The sequence below is a fragment of the Taudactylus pleione genome, unplaced genomic scaffold (assembly GCF_031769625.1).
Source record: "Taudactylus pleione unplaced genomic scaffold, aTauple2 ptg001032l, whole genome shotgun sequence".
Taxonomy (NCBI): Eukaryota; Metazoa; Chordata; class Amphibia; order Anura; family Myobatrachidae; genus Taudactylus; species Taudactylus pleione.
Genome location: NW_028285433.1, coordinates 12,343,653 through 12,366,286, shown reverse-complemented (window position 1 = coordinate 12,366,286; position 22,634 = coordinate 12,343,653). Strand labels below are relative to the sequence as shown.

The window sequence follows — 22,634 nt, the reverse complement described above, 5'->3', positions numbered from 1 at the left end:
GCTGTTATATCAGTTTACGTGAAGTCTGACGTGTAGCTGAAGCCACTTCATGAAGGGCTATTTAGAGAGTTTGGTTAACGTGTGAACCAGCAGTCTCAGGTAAATGTCGAAATTGGTGAAAGCAGTTATTGTAAAGAGATGTTCAGATGTAAAATAATAAGTTGTGATCAAGTGTGAATTCTATAAGGCACATTTATTGATTTGGAGGGTGATGGGAGACATGTGAGGTTTGCAGGATATATATTCCATAGTAAATCCGCTGTATGTGTGAGGGGCCTGGATTTGGTGATATGTCACCAGATAATAAAAGCAGAAGAATGGAGAAGTAGATATAGTTGTAGGTGTGTAAAAGTTTTTTATAGTGACACAATGAGGCTGTAATAGTCAATTTTTGATGAAAAGAAAGCTCATTAGTTTTTAGAGGAGGTGAGTGACTCAATAGGGCGGCAGTGTGCCCAGAGAGGTGAGATGCAGGGAAAGTTAGGGATGTTATATCCTTAGAGAAAATACAAAGGAAAGAGTTGATAAAAAGAAATGTGTAGTACATGGTGAGTTTTAGGTTTGTTATTTTTAGTCAAATTTTAAAGCAATCAGTTTCTTAATCTGAAATTACCTTAGATGTTGGTCAATGTTTGTTCAACTGTTTGATTAACTGTTATGTAATCACACTTTGTGCATTTAACACTTGGTGCTTTTAACCCCAGCTGCAAACAGCCCCAGCTGCCCCTAGACTGAATATAAAGGAATGGTATCCTTGATTAAGACAGGCTACAACTGACTCAATTGCTCTGCTGATCAAAGGAGATAACTTGCTCTGAGTTGGTGCTTCACTGAACAATATAGACTATACATGTAAAAACAATTCTATGCAAGAGATGAAATATCACATACATTTAAAAACTGCACATGATTGCATGAAGGTCTATGCAGAGTATATATGCAGTAGGCAGGATGAGAGATGAAATATCATTAAAGTTTAAGCAGTGTGGGAGCATCACCTATCAAGAGGAAAAGGATGAAAAGAAAAAAAAAAAAACATTGCAAAAGGAAAGCTCTAAAAATTGCAAAATGTATTAAAAAGGATATATTCCATATACCAGCTAAGGAACCTGTGCCTGATCATTGTTTTCTACTGCTACTGTGTTCTTTAATATCAAATGGGTTGCAGCAGTCTAAAGTTTTGTACACACTAAACTATGTGTACCCAGAAAAACATAGTTCGCGACGGGACCCGACGGGTGTGCCGGCATCGGCAAGTGCATACACACTTGCCGATGCCGGCAGCGACAGAGCGGTAGCGGAGGCCATGCTGCATTCGGCAGCATGGCATCGTTAGCAACATCCTCAGATATTTCTGCATGTACAAAAAAATCTGAGGATGCGACGAATGACCCACAGGAGCGCGCATCAGCATTGTGATAGTGGATACATACTTAACGATTTGTCGTTCCGATGCGTCAGAATCAGCCAACTCGCTGAAGTTACTGTCTAGTGTGGACCCAGCTTTAATGTACTTCTTATCCATTAAACCTTAGAGCCTGATTCAGAGCCGGTACCTCTGAAAGAGCGCTCGCTCTAAAATCAGGGAGTTTTTTTTTTTTGTGCGGCCCCCTGGTGGCTCGCTTAGCTGTGGGTAACCACCCACAGCTATTGTGAGCGACCAGGTGATGGTCGCGATGGTCTCGACCATCGGTGCTTGTGACGAGACCCTTGTGGTAGGGTCTCGTTCCCGCAAGCCCCAGTGAGCTTTTGCTCTATTAGAGCCGGAAGCTCACCACTGACATCACTCATGATGTCAGCGGGGCTGCCCCCAAACGGCAGGCGTTCCTTCAGGAACGCCTTTGTTTGGCCAGCCACCACCCTGCCTGCCTCCAAAACGGGGCAAGCTGTCAAATCAAAATCGACAGCTTTGGTGGGTCTCGCGCATGCGCACGTCGGAGCCGGCTCCGGTGTGTGTATGCGCAGTGGCCAAACATCTGAATCAGGCCCGCAGTCCCTTGTATCACTAGTTCTCAATGTAGAAGCTGCAGACAGACTGAAAAGAACAACACAGTAGGTATGGCAATTGACCATCAATAGTTTACAAATATTGATGGTTTACTACCAATGGTCAATGGATTTGCCATCCATGGCAGAGGGACAACTCTTTTCTGTCATCGATGGCAAGATGGAAACCGATGGGTTTTTGTTCTTCTCATGACAAACAGTTTAGCCGCACATCCTGGCTGGCCGCTAAGCCCCACCCCGTTTTTTGATTAGCCCGCGGCTTGCCAGGCACTGGTTGTCATCGAGTGGTGCAAACCATCGATTGTTCACCATATATTGTTTTCTATCTATGCTGACCATCAACAGAAAACAATCGATGCCCATCTCTAGAACACAGGGCCTGATTCAGACCCGCTCGCAAGCGGGTCGATGGTTGCCCAGTGCGCACGCATAGCGTGCACGAGCCCCGGAGCGAGCGCAAAAAGCACTCGCTTCGGGACTCACTACAAGAGGGGCGGCTGTCGATATTGATCGACAGCTCGCCCCATTTTGTAGGCGTGGCGGGGAGGTGGCTAAGCAAATGGAGGCGTTCCTGCAGGAACGCCTGCCGTTTGTGGGCGGCCCTACTGACATCACTAGTTATGTCAGTAGGTGGACTTCCTGCTCTAATAGTGCAGGAAGTCCACTGAGGCTTGCGGGAACGAGACCCTACCGCAAGGCTCTCGTCGCAAGCCCGATGGTCGCGATGGTCTTGACCATCATCATGGCCGCTCGCATAAGCTGTGGGTGGCAACCCACAGCTATGCGAGCGGCCAAGAGGCCGCAACAAAAAATAAAAGCACACGCCCTGATTCAGAGCGAGCGCACACTTTTTGCGAGCGGCTCTGAATCAGGCAGAGAGAGAGAGACTACAAGACAAGACTGAACGTGTCAGTCGCATGGTTAGTGCAAGAACGGTTCAGCTGCCGTACTTAATATTTTTTTTTTACTCCTGTTCCCAAAGGCTTTCCATAATGAAAAACTTATACCAAAGAGACATTGTATTTAAGTGTATAACATACTTTATGTCCAAAAATTAAAAACATACTTTTTTTTTAAGATATTCAAGGTCAAAGGTCACATCATGTGACCTTGAAATTGACCTTAAGTCAATATTTAAATATAAAACTATTTTTTATGAAAACTATGGTCCCTTAGCTTCAAAACAAAACCAACTTGAAAGTCTACCACAATTAGAAGCAAAGTTATTACTTGTTTTAGTTGACCTTGCAAACATAAACAACCCTGTAGCATGAACACTGTGTATCACTAAAATTTTACATATGAAAGTTACTTTATGCCGTCTACCATCCTACCAAATTTCACGAAAATCTGAGATGCTCGGGTTGAAAAGTTACTTTTTTGTGATGATTTGGCATGGAATGACCACTTTGTTAATACACATGAGAACACACATTTTTTTCAGCAATAAACAACATTTAAAATTATTTCATTTAAAAACAAATAAACATTATGCATTATACAGCAGGCACTATACAATGGATGAACTGGATACATTACATCTGAGTCAAGACCCCAATTGGGTTCCCAGAATTTAATTCTTAATACCCAGTTTGCCAGATAAGCAACAGTGAGCCATTGTCTGGGAGTCATTCGGCCACTGCTTTATAGGGCTCCAGACAAATGGGTCACTGAAACTTGGGTTTCCAACTGGAGAATAAAGTGCCCCACTGGTCTACAAACTGTATAAAGCCGTTAGAGCTTTTCCATCTCTGGAAACTAAAAGATATACCCATTCAGCTCAAAATGTTAATGATTCATCCATTATTAACCTTTATCTAATCTCATAACTATATATAATTTCTAATGACTATTATTTTGCTCAAATTTATTTAAAAAAAATGTTGCTTTTAATTGCATTCATGACAAATGCAACCTGGGGGAAAAGGGCGATGGTGAAAACAATTTGCAGAAAATAGAATTGTGATGCTCGTTGCGAAGGACCGTATTAAGTTTGTATAAAAGGCAGAAAACAAGAATAAAACTGAAATGCAACAGATAGAAAATTGTGAAAGAATACGGCAAATATAAGGGAGTGAAAGAAATGAATGTTATATGGGTGTACTGGAGCGAGTTATCATCAAGTGGTGAAAGAGGATAGTAGGAGGGAGAACAATTGAAGTCTATGACTTACTAGAGCATGAAGGCATTATATGGTTGTTTTTTTTTAAAGTTATTCTTTGGAGACGTTTTTCTCTTAATCAAGTATGAATACGTTATACAGTTATTGATTTCATAAAGTAATGTATGAACGTTTAAGTTTTAAAATATCAATGTCTTTCCTTAGGTCATGTGAGACATCTACATTACACATCTCCAATGCAATACAGAACAACATTTATTTTTGTACTATTATTTTACTCTATTGTATTACAGTTTATGGTACACTTAATAACATTTTCTACTTTCAGATTTGTGGTGAAATATTTGCATTTGACAGACCCTCCAACATTCCATCAGGTACAAAATATTCTGCTCCTGGATTTCCCTCTTAGGTCCGTATTCAATTAGAAGCGAAAAATGACGAGATCCGCAAAAAAGTATCGCCGATTGCGACTTTTAGCCTGTCGGAAAAGTATAGCTTTGCGCGTACGCGGAAACGCAATGCAATGTAATAGGCGAAAAAGATTTGCCTCTGAATAGGTGGAGAAAAGCGAAAAATTTTTGTTTGGGGGTGTAAAGGTGGGGAAACCACTCAGAACCCATGGGACAGCCCCCCAATGGATAACTGCGTCAAAAAATTCCTAAAAAAAACGTAACACCCCAAAAGAGTACTTTAAATTTGGGGGCGAAAAAGTGCAAAGTGGGGGAACAAGTTCGCAAACTAGCTGAATAAGGTTCTGGGGGCGCACTAAGAAGGGGTCAAGTGTTTTAGGGATTGCAGGTGCATTTTTGGGGGTGGAATTTCATATTATTTAAAAGTTAACTTTAGAGACTTAAAAACATGCTTGCACCCATTTTCAGGTACCCCAAATTTGACAGGACTACTTATTTTCACCAAAAAATACTGCTTTATGCCAATCTTCACCACCTGTGCAAAAACGCTAATTAGTGCCAATGATGCGAACTTAAGTACCCAAAACAGTTTTAGCAGGGCTAATCGGGCACTACTACATTGGTCCCTAATGTTTCTGCAGCTTATTGGGGGGGTTCAGGCTGATTTCCCCCGATTCTGACACCACTTTTCGCCTGTTCTGACTGTGCGTGTCTCCATTTTCGTGTGTTTTGGAATTGATTTCGGCGAATAGCGGGGGCGCACGATAAGTTTCCGCAGCTAAAATACGTGATGTAGGTGAACAGTTTGGCAGGCAGAACTTTATCGCGGGTGCGAAACCAATTGAATACCGCCCTTAATAGATGATTGCAGTCACCTATGAAACACCCTTCTCATCAATTAACTAGTTCAATAAAGGTGACTGCAATCATAAATTCGATGGAAAGTCCAGGAGCAGAGCATTTTCTACGTGATGGAAGAGGTCATGTTGGAGGGTCTGATTTTAGAGTATTGGAAGAAGCCATTTTTATATAAAAAATTCCTTTATTCACAGCGGAACACTTACAAAGTGTATCCAAAAGTGCAACACAAGCATTGCAAGACATAAAGCACATACAAAAATGCAATAAAGGCATCACATTATATAAAAATACATACATAGATGGCAGTTGGTAGCAAACCAGCCACTGATAGCAAAAAATATAAATATCATGGGGGAGGAGATGATGGCGAAGATAAGGAAAGGAAAAGTACTGTACATGTGGGAAGATGGCTCTACTTGTGAGAGATTACAAACTATTGGAGAAGGGCAGTCAAACATGGATAACACAGGAATGAGTCAGTGTGTGGGGATAAAATGGATGGCAGGAGAGGAGGTAGGTTTTGAGAGAGGTGGAGAGTCTAATAGGGAGGGGGAGTGAGTTCCAGTGGTGAGGAGCTGCATGGAAAAGGGTTCTAGAGGCAGGAGTGGGAAAAGGTAATCAGATGAGAGGAGAGGTGGCAATCATTGGCAGAGAGAAGAGGACATACAGGTACATGAAGGGTGATTAGGTTAGAGACATAGAGAAAAGGACTGGGTGAAGGCTTTATAGATGACTTAATGAGTTTGTGGTGTATCATATAATGTAACCTTTTATCCAGTTAAAAAAATAAAAAACCTACACAAAACTTGTAAAAAGCAGAACAAATAGAACAGCACACAAATAACATGGGGCTAAATGTGTGAAAAGAAATAAAACATAGATACGGTACACTACCTTCAGTGCATAGTCTTTCCCAGTGCCTATATCTTGAGCTTCATAGACGAAAGCAAATCCTCCTGAGAAAAACAAAACAAAAACAAAATGAATAAAGAAAAGCGGACAATTCTTCTTATCTTACAGTAAGGGGGCACATTATTCATAGTAATGCAGTTTTCAATTTTAAATAAAGCATGATGCTTTTCTGGGGGTCCAGCCTCTTCCACTAATGTATTTTATCTTGAAAATGAGTCATGTGACATTGTTACAACTTATAGCATATTTGAAAAGTATGTGACGGGACTGACATAACTAGTCATCAAAAATAAGGCTATATTTTATATATACTAAATGTCTCTTATTTATGACATATTTTAGAACAAAGTAAGAATCAAGTTTACACTTAGGATGAGCAGCACAATGTCATTTAATATAGAGCTTGACAAATCTGACTTAAGTGTAAGATCCAGCTAAATTGAGAGCAGGTCTCTTCAGCTGAGCGACTATTGCATATGGTGCCAAGGTGGCATGGTGTTTTAAAATAGTGTTTTTTTGTTTTTTTTCTAAAACAAAACTGTGCCAATTAGGACACAACTGTGGCACACAATTGCCAATTAGAAAACAAAGCTGTGCCACTTGTTAACAGAGCTATGCCACACTAAAGCACAATTATAAACACAACTGCGTAAACTAGTGCCAATTATAGACACAAATGTGCCAAACTAGTGACAATTACTAAGACAAGGGGCTCGATTCATTTGAATGCGAATTAAATAGCGCCGGGAGGGAGCTCCCGGAGCTATTCAACTCAGCATGCCATTAGGACGGAGAATGCCCGTTGCCCCCCCCCCCCCCCACGAGCTTTAAACAGGGTGTATAGTCATGAGAACAGACATTCTCCAACTAAACTTTCTGGCGCCATGCTGCTTCCGCGGTGCTAAAGGCAGAATACAGCATTGCGCCTATACTTTTGTCAGATTTCTGCTCGCACCCCTGGAGGGATGCGAGAAGAAATCCTTAACAGCGCGCTGAATTGAACAGCTTGTTGAATCTAGCCCAATGTGTGTCTCATACAGTTTTCAGCTATTACAATAGTACATTCAATCCAGTAGTTTGCAGGAAAAATCCCACATACAGATACAACATGACGCTGGGCTGCAGGCTTAAATGCACTGATCAAATCATGACAAAATCCCCTTGGTTATATTTGCTGCACACATACAGATTTGCAGTATATTATTGTTAGCGCCGATAGCAAAAGTTTTTTTCTGTTTTGTATACATTTATGGCATTAATATTGCCACGCTGCTGGTACCATGTACAATATGGTTAAAACCGAGCGCGGGCATATTTCTTTTCTGTTTTGCTTAAAAATTTTGCCTTGTGCTATCATGGCAGCTTTCAGCAAAAGTTTTTCCGTTTTGATCACCCCTTTCCAGACAGAATGTCCCCTCTTCTCCTAGTTCTCAAGCTGCTGTCTAATTAGACCATTTTCTGATTCACAACTTAAGGCCCCCATATACCAGGCAACGTATTGTCCGATCCTGCGATGGGATTGGAAAACCCGACTGGCGGCCATCGATATTCTCCGATCAGTCATAGGATCGGTGAAATTAATATAGTTGATGGATGCGATGGTGACGACCATCGCGACCATCGGGGCTTGCGACGAGAGACCCTTGTGGTAGGGTCTCGTTCCCGCAAGCCCAGTGAGCTTTCGGCTCTAATAGAGCTGGAAGCTCACCCACTGACATCACTCGTGATGTCAGTGGGGCCGCCCCCAAATGGCAGGCGTTCCTTCGGCTCCGGAGTACGCATGCGCAATGGGGGACCATCGACCTGCTTGCGAGCGCTGTGCGCTCGCGAGCGGGTCTGAATCTGGCCCTATTTACTTAATAAGCCCCCACAGAACTCCTTTGTATTTTACTCAGCCTTTGAATTTCTAAACATTACAGGTAATGTCAAAAACTATTCAAAACAAACACTCTCAAGTGCACTAGTATGATAACTTACATTATTTTATGGTAAACTGGCATCCAAGTGCATTTAACATGAATAAAGTGTATTAAAAGGGATGTGCAGGCTCGGTTCTACTCGGTTCCGTTCGGTTCTTTTTACCGGATCTTATTGGGTTTCAGCTGTCACGAGTTTTGGATAGCCAATAAGATTCGGTAAAAAGAACCGAACGGAACCGAGTAGAACCGAGCCTGCACATCCCTAACACAGACAAATCAGTCCACACAGCTCGCTAATATGCTCAAACATGTGTTTAAGTATGATGTAGAACACACAAAACATTTATAAAAGTTAAATCATTCATCAGGTGTCCAGGGCTTAATATCTGTTAATTGTGTATGCAAGTGTTTCTCAGTTTTGCAATCCTTATGCTGGAGTGATACCAGAGTGGCTTATGTATAACTCTAAGCAGCTGTATTTACATGTAACTATGGTGCTTGCTCTGAGATTTCATATGCTGTATAAAGTGACCCATGCATTCATGCAAATTGCATTGTTGTACAGCAGAAGGAAGGGCAGCAGTAATGTAATAACATTGTCACACCACATGCATTTATCACTCGGATCTTCTGGAGAGGATTTCCAAAGGGAAAAAAGGCAAATATGGAACACATGCAACTCAATCAAAAGAGATTTTATCCTAATTTTGGGAATGTAGGATGTGAGTGTGAGAGAAAATACTTGAAACAGTAAAACACTGAGAAAACTTCATTAGTTGCCAACTCTTCTTGTTTAACTTTCAGCTTTGCTCATTAACTGACAGTCATTAGAAAAACAATAGGCTGCATCCTGTATAGTTACACTGTAGCACATAATGTGCAACCTGACATACTTCTAGATCTCGAACTATCTTAAATGGCCACATTACATTATATTTTACTAATTAAAAAACCCGCCCTAAAACAACCTTGGCACCCCCATGTCACTCATCCCAAATGCCATTGCATGTGCTACACACATGCTTATCTAATCTAAACATGCGTCCCTTCACAGCTGGTGCCCACAGAGGAGGCAGAAGGGGGGGGGGGAGGCATGAGGTGTAGGATACACCCCATCCCTCTCTCTCCGATTGGAGGGCTGTGTGACTTCCCCACATGGTGTGCAGAGGGGGACACATGTCGTTAAGGTTGGACTCTCCCATTCATGCTAATTGCCTGCTTTTTAACAGAGCATTTGTGAGAATGGCAGAGAGGAATAGGGCATAGAGCTGGGGGCGCTCACCATGTCACCTGCTGCCCACCACTATTGTAGCGTAGCTAAAAACAGCATCATGATTTGTGTAAACGTTTAATTATGGTTAAAGAACAGGTGACTAAATGCATATACTGTATATGTTTCACTTAAACAACCCTATAATATGACAGGATTTCAGAAACAAATAGTATATATCGTGTTAAGCTGCAATTGTGAGTGAATACACTTTCTGTAACACAAAAGGACACAAAGGTTACTTTCTGTAACACAAAAGGACAGAGCCTTTTAGCCAACTGCAGAAAATGGCTGATGGCAGAGGAATAGATTGCACATTGTTCCTACATTTCCTGTGAAGCCAAGACAAACAAAATCTGTAAAGTTATATGAACATTTACATACATACTTGTGAATGTGGTAGCTTGATTAATAAAAGTAAACTTCTATTTTATGTCTAGTGGTGCTTTAAAAGCTGATCTTGATCCATTTGTGTGTCGGAGGTATTCTGTTATTAAGGAATTGCTAGACAATATACATTATCCTCTGTAAGAACATTCACAATTGGGAACATTTATTAAAACCAGCACACATTGCGTCTTACTCAACTCTAATTTTCTAAATGACCGCTCCAATCTAATAGGTTGCAATATCTTTTGCCTAGCACCAAGTTTCATAAATACCTCCTAAAATGTAATCAAACAAATCTTTTCAGCTAAGGTTGGCATATGTGAGCATCATTTATCTGCATATATAAACAACCAGGAGAGATTGTCACACTTTGCATTCCATGCCCTAATCCCTTAAGAAGCCCCGACCATACATTGCATACAAAATATGACTCATAGTTTAGCGATTAAGGTTAACATAAAATATCCCTCATTCTGCAATATCCCTCATTCTGCAATATCCCTCATTGAACTGCACTACCATTGCATAAAAGATTAACAAACGTGTAATAACCAAAACATGCAACATTATTCTTGAATCTAACAATACAGGAACAGCACATCAATTTAATGGGAAGGGGAGGAGAAGCAAGCCCAGTTATAAGCAGAGTCTACCCAGCTTTCAGATTTTCAACCAGTAAACACATTAGCTAAATATTTTCTGTAGGTGGTATAGCAGCTTTAACCATAAATAAATCTGGCATGGGTACACAGATCTCATACCTCCGTGCCCTGAGAGAGACCCTCATGAAGGGGCTTGGGAGGCAGATCTATGGGAAACTTTAGATAGTGCAGACTGGGAGGACATTTATTCCAATGTGGCCTCTAGCTCTAATTGCGTGCGTATTATAGAGAATGCCTATAAATTATTCTACAGGTGGTATTATGTCCCCTCTAGATTACACAGGATGCACCCAGAGACCTCTAATCTGTGTTGGCGTTGTGGGTTGGACACAGGGACATTGTACATATATGGTGGAGTTGTCCAAAGCTGGTTGCCTTCTGGAAAGAAATCTGTGCCCTTGCCAGCTCTATCTTAGACATCTCTATCCCTCTTAGTCCCAAATATTTTCTACTACCAGTACGCGTTCTAGAAGCAACTCAACATCAGCCTAAATTAAATTGTCACATGGTGCTGGCAGCCAGGTGTCTCATTGCTTTGGATGGGAAAAAAAACAGAGGCCCCAGCTATCGGAGAGGTCTTAGCTAATATTTGGCACATTCATTCTATGGAACAAATGACTAGTATCCTAATGGGATCATCTAATAGTTTCTCTAAAATATGGGAACCTTGGACCTCCCATTACCAGGTCCCCCACCCTTGCTTTTAATTGATTTTTGCAAATTTACCAGAACCTTTCTGCCTCTTTTTTTTTTTTTTTTTGCTGTTTCTGTGCAGGTAGTTCAGCTAAGTCCACCAATTATTCACATGCTGCTGTTGGATTCTTGTGCCAAGTGCAGCTGCACTCACATCCAGGGATTACGGTAAATAAAACTTTGTTTATATTTGCTCACTCCTCTATGGAGCACAAGAAGAAATAAGATGGTTTACTCCCTTTATATACCACTGAGTGAAATTGCACAAGGTACCACTGGAACTTGCGGTATATTGAATCTAATCCGATATCTAAAAATGAAACCACCAGCACAACGGAAGACCAGGTAAGACATCCCATAATTGTAAATAATATTCAGAATATTGTCACACCTGCTCACCAAGCTTATTCAATTACACAGGTTTAAAACGTATTGAACATAACACCAACAAATCAGCTGTATATTAACTTGAAGATGCTTTAATGCTCCAATGTTAATACTCTGAGACATTCAGCCAAATGCATTCTTTGGCAGTGGCTTCAAATGGTATGCTGTATAATAACTGACAACATGGATGGAAAACCTTGCCACATTGAAAATGTTGGTTCTTTCTATGACTATGCCATGTTATTAGTGTACAAAACAAGTAATTGATCTAAAGCAACCTTTACCATATGCTGGCAACTGGAAACTTCAGATGTTATAGGGAACTAAATAGAAATATACCATAAGATAATAATGCATCTTGAGAAATATTGAGATGTATTCCAGACTGTACAAATAGGTGGTTATTTTCTCTGTATGAAAGCTTAGCTTTTATCAGTTACTGAAAATAGAAGGGTCTTGCTGGGTACACCCTGGAGTGACAGGCATTAGTTCCGACTTTAATGATCACCGTTACGTCATTCATTAACAATGCACTGTCCACTAGCGATATCGCTAGGTTTGATATGCAGCACATCAAACGTTCCGACTGTCGCTAGCGACCACAGGAGGGAGCAATCATGCGTACACACTGAGCGATGTAGGCGATATGTAATTATGGAACGGCATAACGGCTCGACATCGCTCCAGTGTGTACCCAGCTTAACACAAAGACTGACCAGTAAGCTTCACACACACTGGGGTCTAAAATGTGGCAAACAGGTTAATTGGTTCTTAGCCAGCCAATTAGGCATGTCCTTAATGTTTGTTTGTTTTTTTCCTTTATTCATATAATGTTCTGGGAACATACAGGTAATGCCAGTATTTAAAATGATCACTAACAGTACAAATTCAATTAATCAAAATATTTCTCGTCTTTGTAACTACATAAGGTAAAAAGAAAGTTTTTAACTTCCATAACAAATCCTATTAGATTAGTCACCATAGCTGCACTAAATACATTTACACTAGTAGATGAAATAGAAAAGATGAGTGAATTTCTGAATTCATTGTTTTAACTCACACGATTCAATTAGATGTGACATAAGATTGTGTGTTTTGGCATGATGTACAGTGCACACAAATCCTGTACAATTGTAGGATTACATCATGAATTTTGCTGCGCAACAATATGGGAATGTGAGGTAAAATTCACAGTGTAGGGGATATAGGAGGTGTCCTTGCTGGCCTTTAAATGCAGTCTTATTAGCATGTTGCTAACAGTGCCTGTACATAGCTTTTTATTGAATCAACCACAGAGTACAGTCAAGTAGCATGGAAGGTATATACTGTACAATTGGTTAATATTGAAATATATGGATATTTCTTTCTAGGGACATCTTCGAAACCAAAAAGTAGGAAATTAGAGATATTTGTTAACTATACATTGCAAACCTCTTGTCTATAACTCCTATTTTCCAGCTCTTGCACCTTCCCCCACTCTCCTAGAAGCCACCTAATAATCGTATCCTTACAGGGAAGGGGAAAACACATCTCAACTCCTTATTCCTTTCACTATGTTTTCTCCTGGGTTGAGCTGCGGCTAACAGTCCTCTCCAGGGATGGGGAACCTCAGGCCCGGGGGCCGTATAAGGCCCGCAGAATCATTTTATCCGGCCCTCTGAGCTTTTTTTTCCTGCTTGCCTCATCTGGCCATCAGAGTGCCTAGAATGGCACCCTGCAGCCAGAATATATGCAGCAGTGCCGCCTGGAGGAGGCTTCAGACGGTCCTTAGGACGCTTCAGACGGTCACACCGCTGCCCTTACAGCTCCCCGAAGCATGCTCTGGATGCTGTAATCACCTGCGATTGTGGCCCCGCTGCCGTGTGACATTACACAGAGGGAGCGTGGCCTGCACCGGGCCCCCAAATAATGATATATATATCAAAATGGCCCTCGGCAGAAAAAAGATTCCCTACCCGTCCTACAGGGACCTGTAGTTGTAGCATATTATTATTATTATTATTATTACCAGTTATTTATATAGCGTACACATATTCCGCAACGCTGTACAGAGAATATTTGGCCATTCACATCAGTCCCTGCCCGAGTGGAGCTTACAATCTATGTTCCCTATCACATGCTCACACACATACACACTAGGGTTAATTTTATGTTTGGAGCCAATTAATCAACCAGTATATTTTTAAATGGTTATCCAGACCAGTCTGACTATACCAATAGGAAAGAATTATAGTAGTATTCCATTGTTCAAGTTGATAACCCTGCAGTACTATTCCATGTGCCTGTAATGCCAGATATTACCACCTTTAGGAATACAGGGCATGTAACGGTTAAGGACACAACACAGGACTTATCAACTGAGCTGCAACGCACTGTGTACTACACTTCTTGCTCTCACTCATTTTTCATAATGAAATATATTTTTCACAGATGTTGCATTTAGTTTTCATCAGTCAAAGAATGGGGACAATATTTTTTACACTATTACATAGCTGTGCACCTCATTGTATCTACTTACTACTACTGGCTGTCCTACTAATTAGGATTTATTTTTTTGTTAGAAATGTTCTTTAGTTTTACCATGGATCAGTCACACCTGTCATTAAGCAGTCGACTCAACACCCATAACTGACGTCAATAATGCAGCAATTGTAAATGAACAAAATTGGAAAATATTTCAAAATGTTACCGAGCATATAAATGTCCGGTAATATGTTTCCGAACAATATATGTCCCCCCGTAGGCATACAGGTATATACACTATGAGTGGGAGGAGACTGGGCAGTGCAGGTGGTGGGCCCAGCAGCAGGTGTAACAGGAATAGGATGTACCTGCCGCCCTCAGTCCCCCCCCCCCCCCCGGTGTCAGCTGCTCAGGGGGTAACCAGCATACTCACCCTCAGCGATCACCCGCTTAACTCGCAGTTTCATCGCCCCGAGCTCTACCGTCTGCCCTACGAAGTCATGTTGATCCCGGCCGGCGGCCCCGAGGGAGCCGGGCCCGGCTAGGAAATCCAGGGCGGACTGCAGGAGAGACATGTCCCGGCCAGGGGCGACGGACACGCAGGACTCAGCGGCCCCCGAGTGTCTCACCCGGGAGAGGCAGATGTCAGCGCCCGGCTCTCACCCTGCGGCCAGCTTCCGGCCTGTGTCCTGCTTCCGTGTGTGTGACGTCATCCGCGCTGACGTACGTACTTTCCGTACAGCTCCCCGGCTCAGTCACTGCTGCTCGGTGATTACGTGTACAGTCAGTGCCAGTGTGAGGGCTGCGCCCGGGGCCCAGGTGAGAGAGGCTGCAGTGAGGAGAGAGCGCTGCAGTGGACGGGTATAACGTGCTGAGGTGTTGGTTCCTACTCTATAAGGACATCATGTTTAGGTGTCTGTTTGGGGGAGGGGAAGAGCAGCAAAAAAAAGTTTGTTGGAAAAATAACTATGATATATTTACTGGTTACAGGTTTTACATGTGTCTCCCTGGAAAGAAATGTCTCTCAATATTAACCAAATCCCCAGTACAATTCCTACTATGAATACAGTTCTCATCATGTACTGCTTATGCATACCAAGAGGGAAGTCCAGGAACAGTGCATTTTGTCCCTCCTGGAATGGGTCATGTTGGGCGATATGGATTTTGGGAAAGAGGCAAAACGTCATCTTCCATGGATAAACATCATCTTCCATGGACAGAAGTCCATGGAAGATGATGTTTGTTCATGAAAGATGACGTTTTGCCTCTTTCCAAGATCCGATTTTTGGAGGGAAAAATGTGAACTCGAACCTATCCGAGCCTGTACATCCCTACTTCAAACCCACCATGTCCTCTCCAGTAGTACTAGTCATAGAATTTGACAGAGAATAAAAACATCTTGGCCTATCTAGTCTGCCCTCTTTTTTTTTTTTCTTCGGTACCCTCAACCCTATTTGATCCTTAGTTCTTTGTAAGGGTATTCATATACCAATCCCAACTCAATGCAAGTTATTTCCTCCAAGGAAGAGTGAACTCATAAGTGGACTCTGGGCCTGATTCACACCCGGTCGCGAGCGCTGAGCGCTCGCAACCGGGTCGATGTTTGCCCACTGGGCATGCGTACGACGGAGCCGGCTGCATCGTGTGCATGCGCGGGACCCGGCCAGCGACGGGTGCTCCGTTGCTCCGGGTCTCGCACCAAAGGGGGCGAGCTGTCGATGGTGATTGACAGCTCGCCCCGTTTGGTAGGCATGGACGGGGGGGTGGCTACACAAACAAAGGCGTTCCCAAGCGAACGCCTGCCATTTGTGGGCGGCCCCACTGACATCAACAGTGATGTCAGTGAGAGAGCTTCCGGCTCTATTAGAGCCAGAAGCTCTCTGGGGCTTGCGGCCACGAGACCCTACCACAAGGGTCTCGTCGCAAGCCTGATGGTCTTGACCATCGCGACCATCAACCTGGCCGCTCGAAATAGCTGTGGGTGGTCATCCACAGCTATGCGAGCGGCCAGGAGGCCGAACAAAAAAAAAAACGCCCCGATTCAGAGCGAGCACTCGTTCAGAGCGTGCGGCTCTGAATCAGGCCCCCTGTTATGGGACTGCTTTGTTAATATCACTTGTGACTGGATGACCTTATTCTGCCAGGAGATCACAGATTGTGGTTACTCTACCTTGACCAATCTGAGTGGGCTTACTTTACCACTCCTGGGGCATAGAAACTCCCTTACTGACTCCTTACACTGTGTCATGGTCAGATAACTTTGCCCAGAATTGTACACCGGCACCTGGAACCGCTTGTGCCACCCAGGATCCCACACCGGCTCCTGGGTATGTGTGGTCACACTGCTGCAACACTTCCTTGTTAGCATCGGCTAATTTGCCACTGGTCACTCATTATTGACCAGTTCATGCTTGGTAGAAGGCAGAGGGCTTGAAGGTGGAGACACTAGGAAAACAGAATAGTGTTTTGTGCTATTCTGGTAGTCATGGGTTGCAAGAAAATGTTTATTTAGCTCCAAGTAAGTGTCTTTATAAAGAAGACCGAAGCTAAAGGTTCTACAACTACTACAGCATACAAGATGACACACTTCAAGCAGGTCAAGAAGTTACACACTTTTTGAGCTCACAGAGGGCCTAATTTAGACCCGCCCGCGAGCGCTGAGCGCTCGTAAGCGGGTCGATGTTGGCCCAGTGCGCATGCGCACGACGGAGGCAGCTCCGACGTGCGCATGCGCGAGATCCGGATAGCGACGGACAAGCCGTCGCTCCGGGTCTCGCTACAAAGGGGGCGTGCTGTCAATGGTGAGTGACAGCACGTCCCCTTTGGTGAGCATGCTGGGGGCGTGGCTGCCCAGACGGAGGCGTTCCCATGGGAACGCCTACCATCTGGGGCCGGCCCCTGGGAGTGCTCTCGGCTCTGATAGAGCCGAAAGCACTCCAGGGCTTGCGGCAACGAGACCCTACCACAAGGGTCTCGTCGCAAGCCTGATGGTCGCGATGGTCTTGACCATCGCGACCATCTTCCTGGCCGCTCGCTATAGCTGTGGGTGGTCACCCACAGCTATACGAGCGGCCAGGAAGCCGCTCTAAAAATGAAGAAGGACGACCCTGATTCAGAGCGAGCGCTCTGTCAGAGCGTCCGGCTCTGAATCAGGGCCAGAGCTCCTTAAATTAATTTCAAGCATACTGTACAGCAGGGTGTAATTCCGCCCTTATCCCTAACTAGTACAGAGAATAGGAAACTGTCTCCGAAAATTAAATATAGCCCGTCAGTCGACCAGTTACTTGAGTTTCTCCTCAATATTTGTTATACAGAATCAAATTAGATGTGTGAGTTAAAACATATTATTACAATATGACATCCTCAAAAATATAGGAAATTCCAGTTCAGATCTGCTCGTTGACCCTGTGGTATTGGACATTGGCTCTTCAACTTTTTATATACTCCAACCCTGCATGATAACTGACTAATAAGGGGGGTATTTATCAAAGCTGGGAGAGAGATAAAATTGTAACAAATAAATTACCAACCAATCTGCTCCTAGCTATCATTTTTTAAATATAGCCTGCAAAATGTAAATTGGAAGCCGATTGGTTAGTACTTTTATCTCTCACAATTTTCTCTCTCTCCCAGCTTTGATAAATAATCCCCCTAAAACTACGTGTAAAGTTCACAGAGGCAACAGAGTATCTGTGAGCATATTCAGCTGTAAATGAAAAGGGGCTGCCTAAAGGTGCCCATACACGGTGCAATTTTTTTATACCATTTGGCCGTTTTCAATTGTTCGTAATGATCAATTGTGTAAAAAGTGGCGTTTTCCATTACGATGACGATACGTGTCCCCGGCGTCGTGTATCGGCATTGCAGATCAATTGAACCTGCAGTAAGATTTCGACCTATCGTGTATGGTGTGACACACATCGTACGGTATTTTGCTTGATGTACAATGCGATTTACGATGTCCCTGGCCACTCCACTCCGTATGTCACAAAATGGAGGAGGGAAGAGAAGCAGCAGCATCGTATCTTGTGGAGGTTTGCAGTAAAAATGAGTAATCGCCAGTATTCTACTATGTAGACACTGAACCACCAATGTACCCTTGCACCTCCATTGCATATTACCACTGCCCCACCAATGTGTATTGACCACTGATCCCCCAATGTGTATTGACCACTGCACCCACCAATGCGTATCAACCACTGCACTCACCAATGCGTATTAACCACTGCACCCACCAATGCATATTAACCACTACACCCCCAATGTACCCTATGCCACCAACGTACCAGCCAATCAATGGTTAATATCCACCGCACCCGCAATGTACCCACTGCCCCAGCCATTGTTATGACAGTGTAGCACAATGCAAGTTGTCCCCCAGTTGTTTTTAAAAAATTGTATTATGAAAATAAACTGACACAGGTTAAAAAATGTATTTAGAACACATTAAAAACATATAAACTTATTAAAATAAACTGTTAAAACATTCAAACTTTAACATTTTTAAAACTTTTTTTTTCTGTATTCCCAGAGAAATGACCATTGCAAAAGAGTGTCAATTTGTCACCGGTTTTCTCGAGCACTATCGCGCCCACGAATGTCTGTGGCGCATAAAGGGGCCCGACTACAGCAATAAATACAAGAGAGCTGCTGCAATTGAAGAGCTTGTCACCTTCAGCAAGCCATTCCACGACGAGGCTTCCCCGAAGTGGGTGAAAGCTAAAATATAGAATTTACGTACAGTGTACGTCAAAGAAAATAAAAACCAGCAGAACTTGCGGGCATCTGGAGCCGGGGCAGATGAGGTATACACCAGTACCTTGTGGTACTTCGACCTCCTCAAGTTCCTGCACGAGTAGGAGCCGCAGAGAGCTTCTCAAGCGCTCATGGTCGAGAGTGTCCCTGAGGAGCAGCAAGAGGACCCCGCTAAAACAGAACAACCGTACTCTTTGGATGTGGTAAGTACAGACATAGGGCCCGATTCAGACCCGTTCGCACGCAGCCTGCCGATGTTTGCAATCTGCGCATGCGTGTGCATCGCAGTGCAAACTAGTCCATGCGATCGGGAAGCGTTCACTCGCTGCACATAGCCAGCTCTCTAGAATGAGTGACAGGACAAGCAGTCTGTGGGTGGTGACAGGGGATGGTCGATGGAAACGGGTGTGGTGGTGCGAACGCAGGCATGTCTGAGCGTCTTAACACCGTTTCAGAGGCGTGCTTAATTAAGACGCAGCTTCTATGTACATGTCACATGGTTGTTTTACACGCTGAAGCACTCGCAGTGCTTGCGGTAGGGTTTGGTCAGCCACAAAAGCTGCGTACGCTTTCGATGGTACTCGATGTTACAGATTGTGGCATACACTTCCTGGAGATAACGTGGGAAAGTGGGCGTCTTAAGACAGGCTGGTGGGCGTCTAAATACACACCGAGATCGCACGCCAAGACATAGTGGGCGTGCTAATGCCTTGCTGTGCGATCGCGGGATTTGCATGCTTTGGCTGCATGTGAACGCATCTAGCGAGCGGGTCTAAATCGAGCCCATAGTGCATACACACCATGCCAAATGTTTTTTAAAAGTTCACTAGTCCACAATTGTCCATATCACACTAGCGAATACTGTCCTCCTGCCATGGTACTGCCACCACTCCATTAAAGTAGGCCAGGTATTGCTCCCTGACCTCTTTAGCCCGCAATGTCCCTGTTGATTCAACAACTGCAGTTGGGGCCACAGAGCGCATTTGCAAGTCTGTGGATGGTCCGGGTCGTCTGCCATATCTACTGTCCTCTGTTGTATAGACAAAGTTTTGCGGAGGAAATTGTGGAGGGCACGCAGGCCAAGACGACTCAATCTATTTTGTCCACACGAAGATTTATAGCCGTATGGAAAATTCTGAATATCCTCCGTGCCCTGGATAGACTGTAATTGAAGATGCGCTTTTTTTTACTCAGGCCCCTTTGCGCATATGTCTTTAGCAAGTGTTCATGGAGAGCAAACGCCTCATCAGCAACTATAACGTAGTTTAGGCCGTGCTTCGTTGCCGCTGTAGTTGGCAAATTCAGACAGTTGGTGTTACGTCTCTCATAGAAGAGGGTTTGTTTAAATGACTCTCCATCAGAAGCATGGCAATTTTTTCCCACATCAACATGAGCCATGAGCACTATTCTTTCTAAAAAAAAAACCATATAATTGTAATAAAAGGATCAGCTGTGGGATGGTGGGTTAATGTGGATATGGCTTAATTTCCACCTACATTCAAATTGCTCAGCAATGGCCTTCCACTAACTAAAATAAATAAATAAAAAAATATATATTACAAAACATGTTATTAACATTAATCTTTTCACTCTCTCTCCTCCAACAGTCTACAACACCAGACCTTGACCTCACCACTAGTCTGCAACTGGCCACCCGAAGCAAGAGCATTTACTCAGCCTGCTTCAAGACGGTGTAGGTATCAGCACAAGACTCAGGCGCAGCCAGATCCACTCCTTAAGTTGAACAGGCCCTACAAAAGCCCCTGGGCATATTCGACCACCTGGGCACTCATAGCCAGTAGTCTCCGGGAAGATCATCTACGAGACAGTGATCTGGGGAAGATTGAAGCAGCTGGGCACCACAACAAGGCTGACCGATGAGGCTCTGCCCCTGACAACCGTGCAGCCACGCTATGGGTCATCCCATTCCTACCCGCCACCAAGCTACCAGGCTACACAACTGGGGCCAACCCCATACCACCCTACACCTCATCCCACTTACCTTACTCCCAAACCCACCAACCCCTCCACATCCTCTGAGGTTCTTTACAGAGCCATGTTGGCGGAGATTGAGGAGCCACCTCAATTTTGACATTTTTAATAGCTGCTGCATGGTATACGGTTTGAAGGACGCGGATTGAACAGGGTCACTAAACGCATGGCGCAAGGACAGATTGGGGAATGCCGGGGCCTCAATCTGACTTTCGCCATGTGCTTCTTGGCCTATTAAATCTTTCGTTTGATACACCGTATAACATACAGCTGCCTAGCTATTGGGAGAGATAAAACTTGGGGATATAGCAGTTTTTATACATTTAAAACCATGTTGGTTTTGGTAAACATTAAAAAGCAGCCATGTTGGTTTTGCTTTTAAGTAAAAATACGTGTAGTGATATTTACAGCCATGTTGGTTGATTTTTTTTTTTTTCCTCAGTGTGAAATAAAAAAACACTTTCTGTCACCAGAAAAAAAAAGTGTAGTGTTTTTACTCACCTTAACTTCAGGACATTGACAATGGCATCACAGGTGTCCGGGATGATGCCCCCTAAAGCCTCTTCAGGGAAATGAGGGTCCCAAACTTCAGGTCTTCAAAGGACCTTCCTATAGCCAGGTGTCTCAGGGCAGCCTCTCAGCAGGGATGGCCCTCCTCATGCTGGTGTCCTGCCTCTGGATATGGGGGGGGTCACCAGACGCAGCAACTCCTGGAAGGTTGTCCTCCCTAATTTCCATCAGCAGGGGCATATGGGAGCGAGTCTCCCTCATCAGCGACTCCTTGGTCCAGCGAGACCTCATCCTCCTCTCCTCAGCTTCATCACCATTCAGCTTCAGATAGCCATAGGTTAGCAGAAACTTATAGCGATAGGAATCAATCACCACAGAATGTAATATAAAGCCCGAAACAAAGCAAAGCACAATAGCAATGTACAGATGCAATGATTCAGAGCCGGACGCTCTGACAGCGCTCACTCTGAATCAGGGCCGTCCGTCTTAATTTTTAGAGCCGCCTCCTGGCCGCTCGTATAGCTGTGGGTGACCAGCTATAGCGAGCGGCAAGGAAGATGGTCGCGATGGTCAAGACCATCGCGACCATCGGGCTTGCGACGAGACCCTTGTGGTAGGGTCTCGTTGCCGCAAGCCCTGGAGTGCTTTCGGCTCTATCAGAGCCGAAGGCACCCCCACTGACATTACGGAGCCGGGTCCGTCGTGCGCATGCGCGAGACCCGGATAGCGACGGGCAATCCGTCGCTCCGGGTCTCGCACAAAAGAGGGCGTGCTGTCGATGTTGCGTGGCTGCCCCGGGAGGGGGGGGGTGGTGGTGGCTGCCCAGAAGGAGGCGTTCCCATGAGAACGGCTACCGCCTGGTGGCGGCCCCACTGACATCACAAGTGATGTCAGTGGGAGAGCTCTCGGCTCTGTTAGAGCCGAAAGCTCTCTGGGGCTTGCGGCTACGAGACCCTACCACAAGGGTCTTGTCGCAAGCCCGATGGTCGCGATGGTCTTGACCATCGCTACCATCATCCTGGCCGCTTGCCCACAGCAATGCGAGCGGCCAGGAGGCGCTCCATAGAAAAAAAAAAAGATGCCCCGATTCAGAGCGAGCGCTCTGTCAGAACGTCCGGCTCTGAATCAGGGCGAGAGTGTGCCCAGAACTAAAATGGATGCTGCCTTTTATACCCCCTAGATAAGCCCTCCCCTATTGGGATTCCAGCAGATGCATCGTGAGGTTGTTTGCAAATCGTTTACGATATAGCGTATGCAGCAGTAGCTTTACGATACATC

At 44.2% G+C, this 22,634-nt stretch overlaps 1 protein-coding gene and 1 long non-coding RNA gene across 7 annotated transcripts in view; one reads left to right on the top strand and one right to left on the bottom strand.

Moving 5' to 3' along the window:
• The window catches only part of GAK (cyclin G associated kinase), a 101,914-nt gene extending 87,054 nt beyond the window's left edge, over window positions 1-14,860 (bottom strand). For 2 of the 4 annotated variants that reach the window (XM_088461290.1, XM_088461292.1), the window contains exons 1-2: window positions 14,533-14,860; window positions 6,298-6,359 (exon numbers count right to left, since the gene is read on the bottom strand). In XM_088461290.1, coding sequence (XP_088317416.1) covers window positions 6,298-6,359; window positions 14,533-14,674 — 204 coding nt within the window. In that variant the 5' untranslated portion in view covers window positions 14,675-14,860. The remainder of the gene's footprint in view (window positions 1-6,297; window positions 6,360-14,532) is intronic. The other 2 variants (XM_088461289.1, XM_088461291.1) reach the window with 1 other exon arrangement.
• On the top strand, window positions 14,508-21,307 carry LOC148454091 (uncharacterized). Of its 3 annotated transcripts, none has more exons than XR_015874838.1 (3): window positions 14,508-14,918; window positions 18,631-19,057; window positions 20,462-21,307. It is a non-coding gene; the product is annotated as an uncharacterized LOC148454091 (long non-coding RNA). The 3 variants fall into 3 exon arrangements; XR_015874837.1 differs by having other exon boundaries at window positions 14,508-14,960; XR_015874839.1 differs by having other exon boundaries at window positions 14,508-14,975.
• Window positions 21,308-22,634: the final 1,327 nt, after the last annotated feature.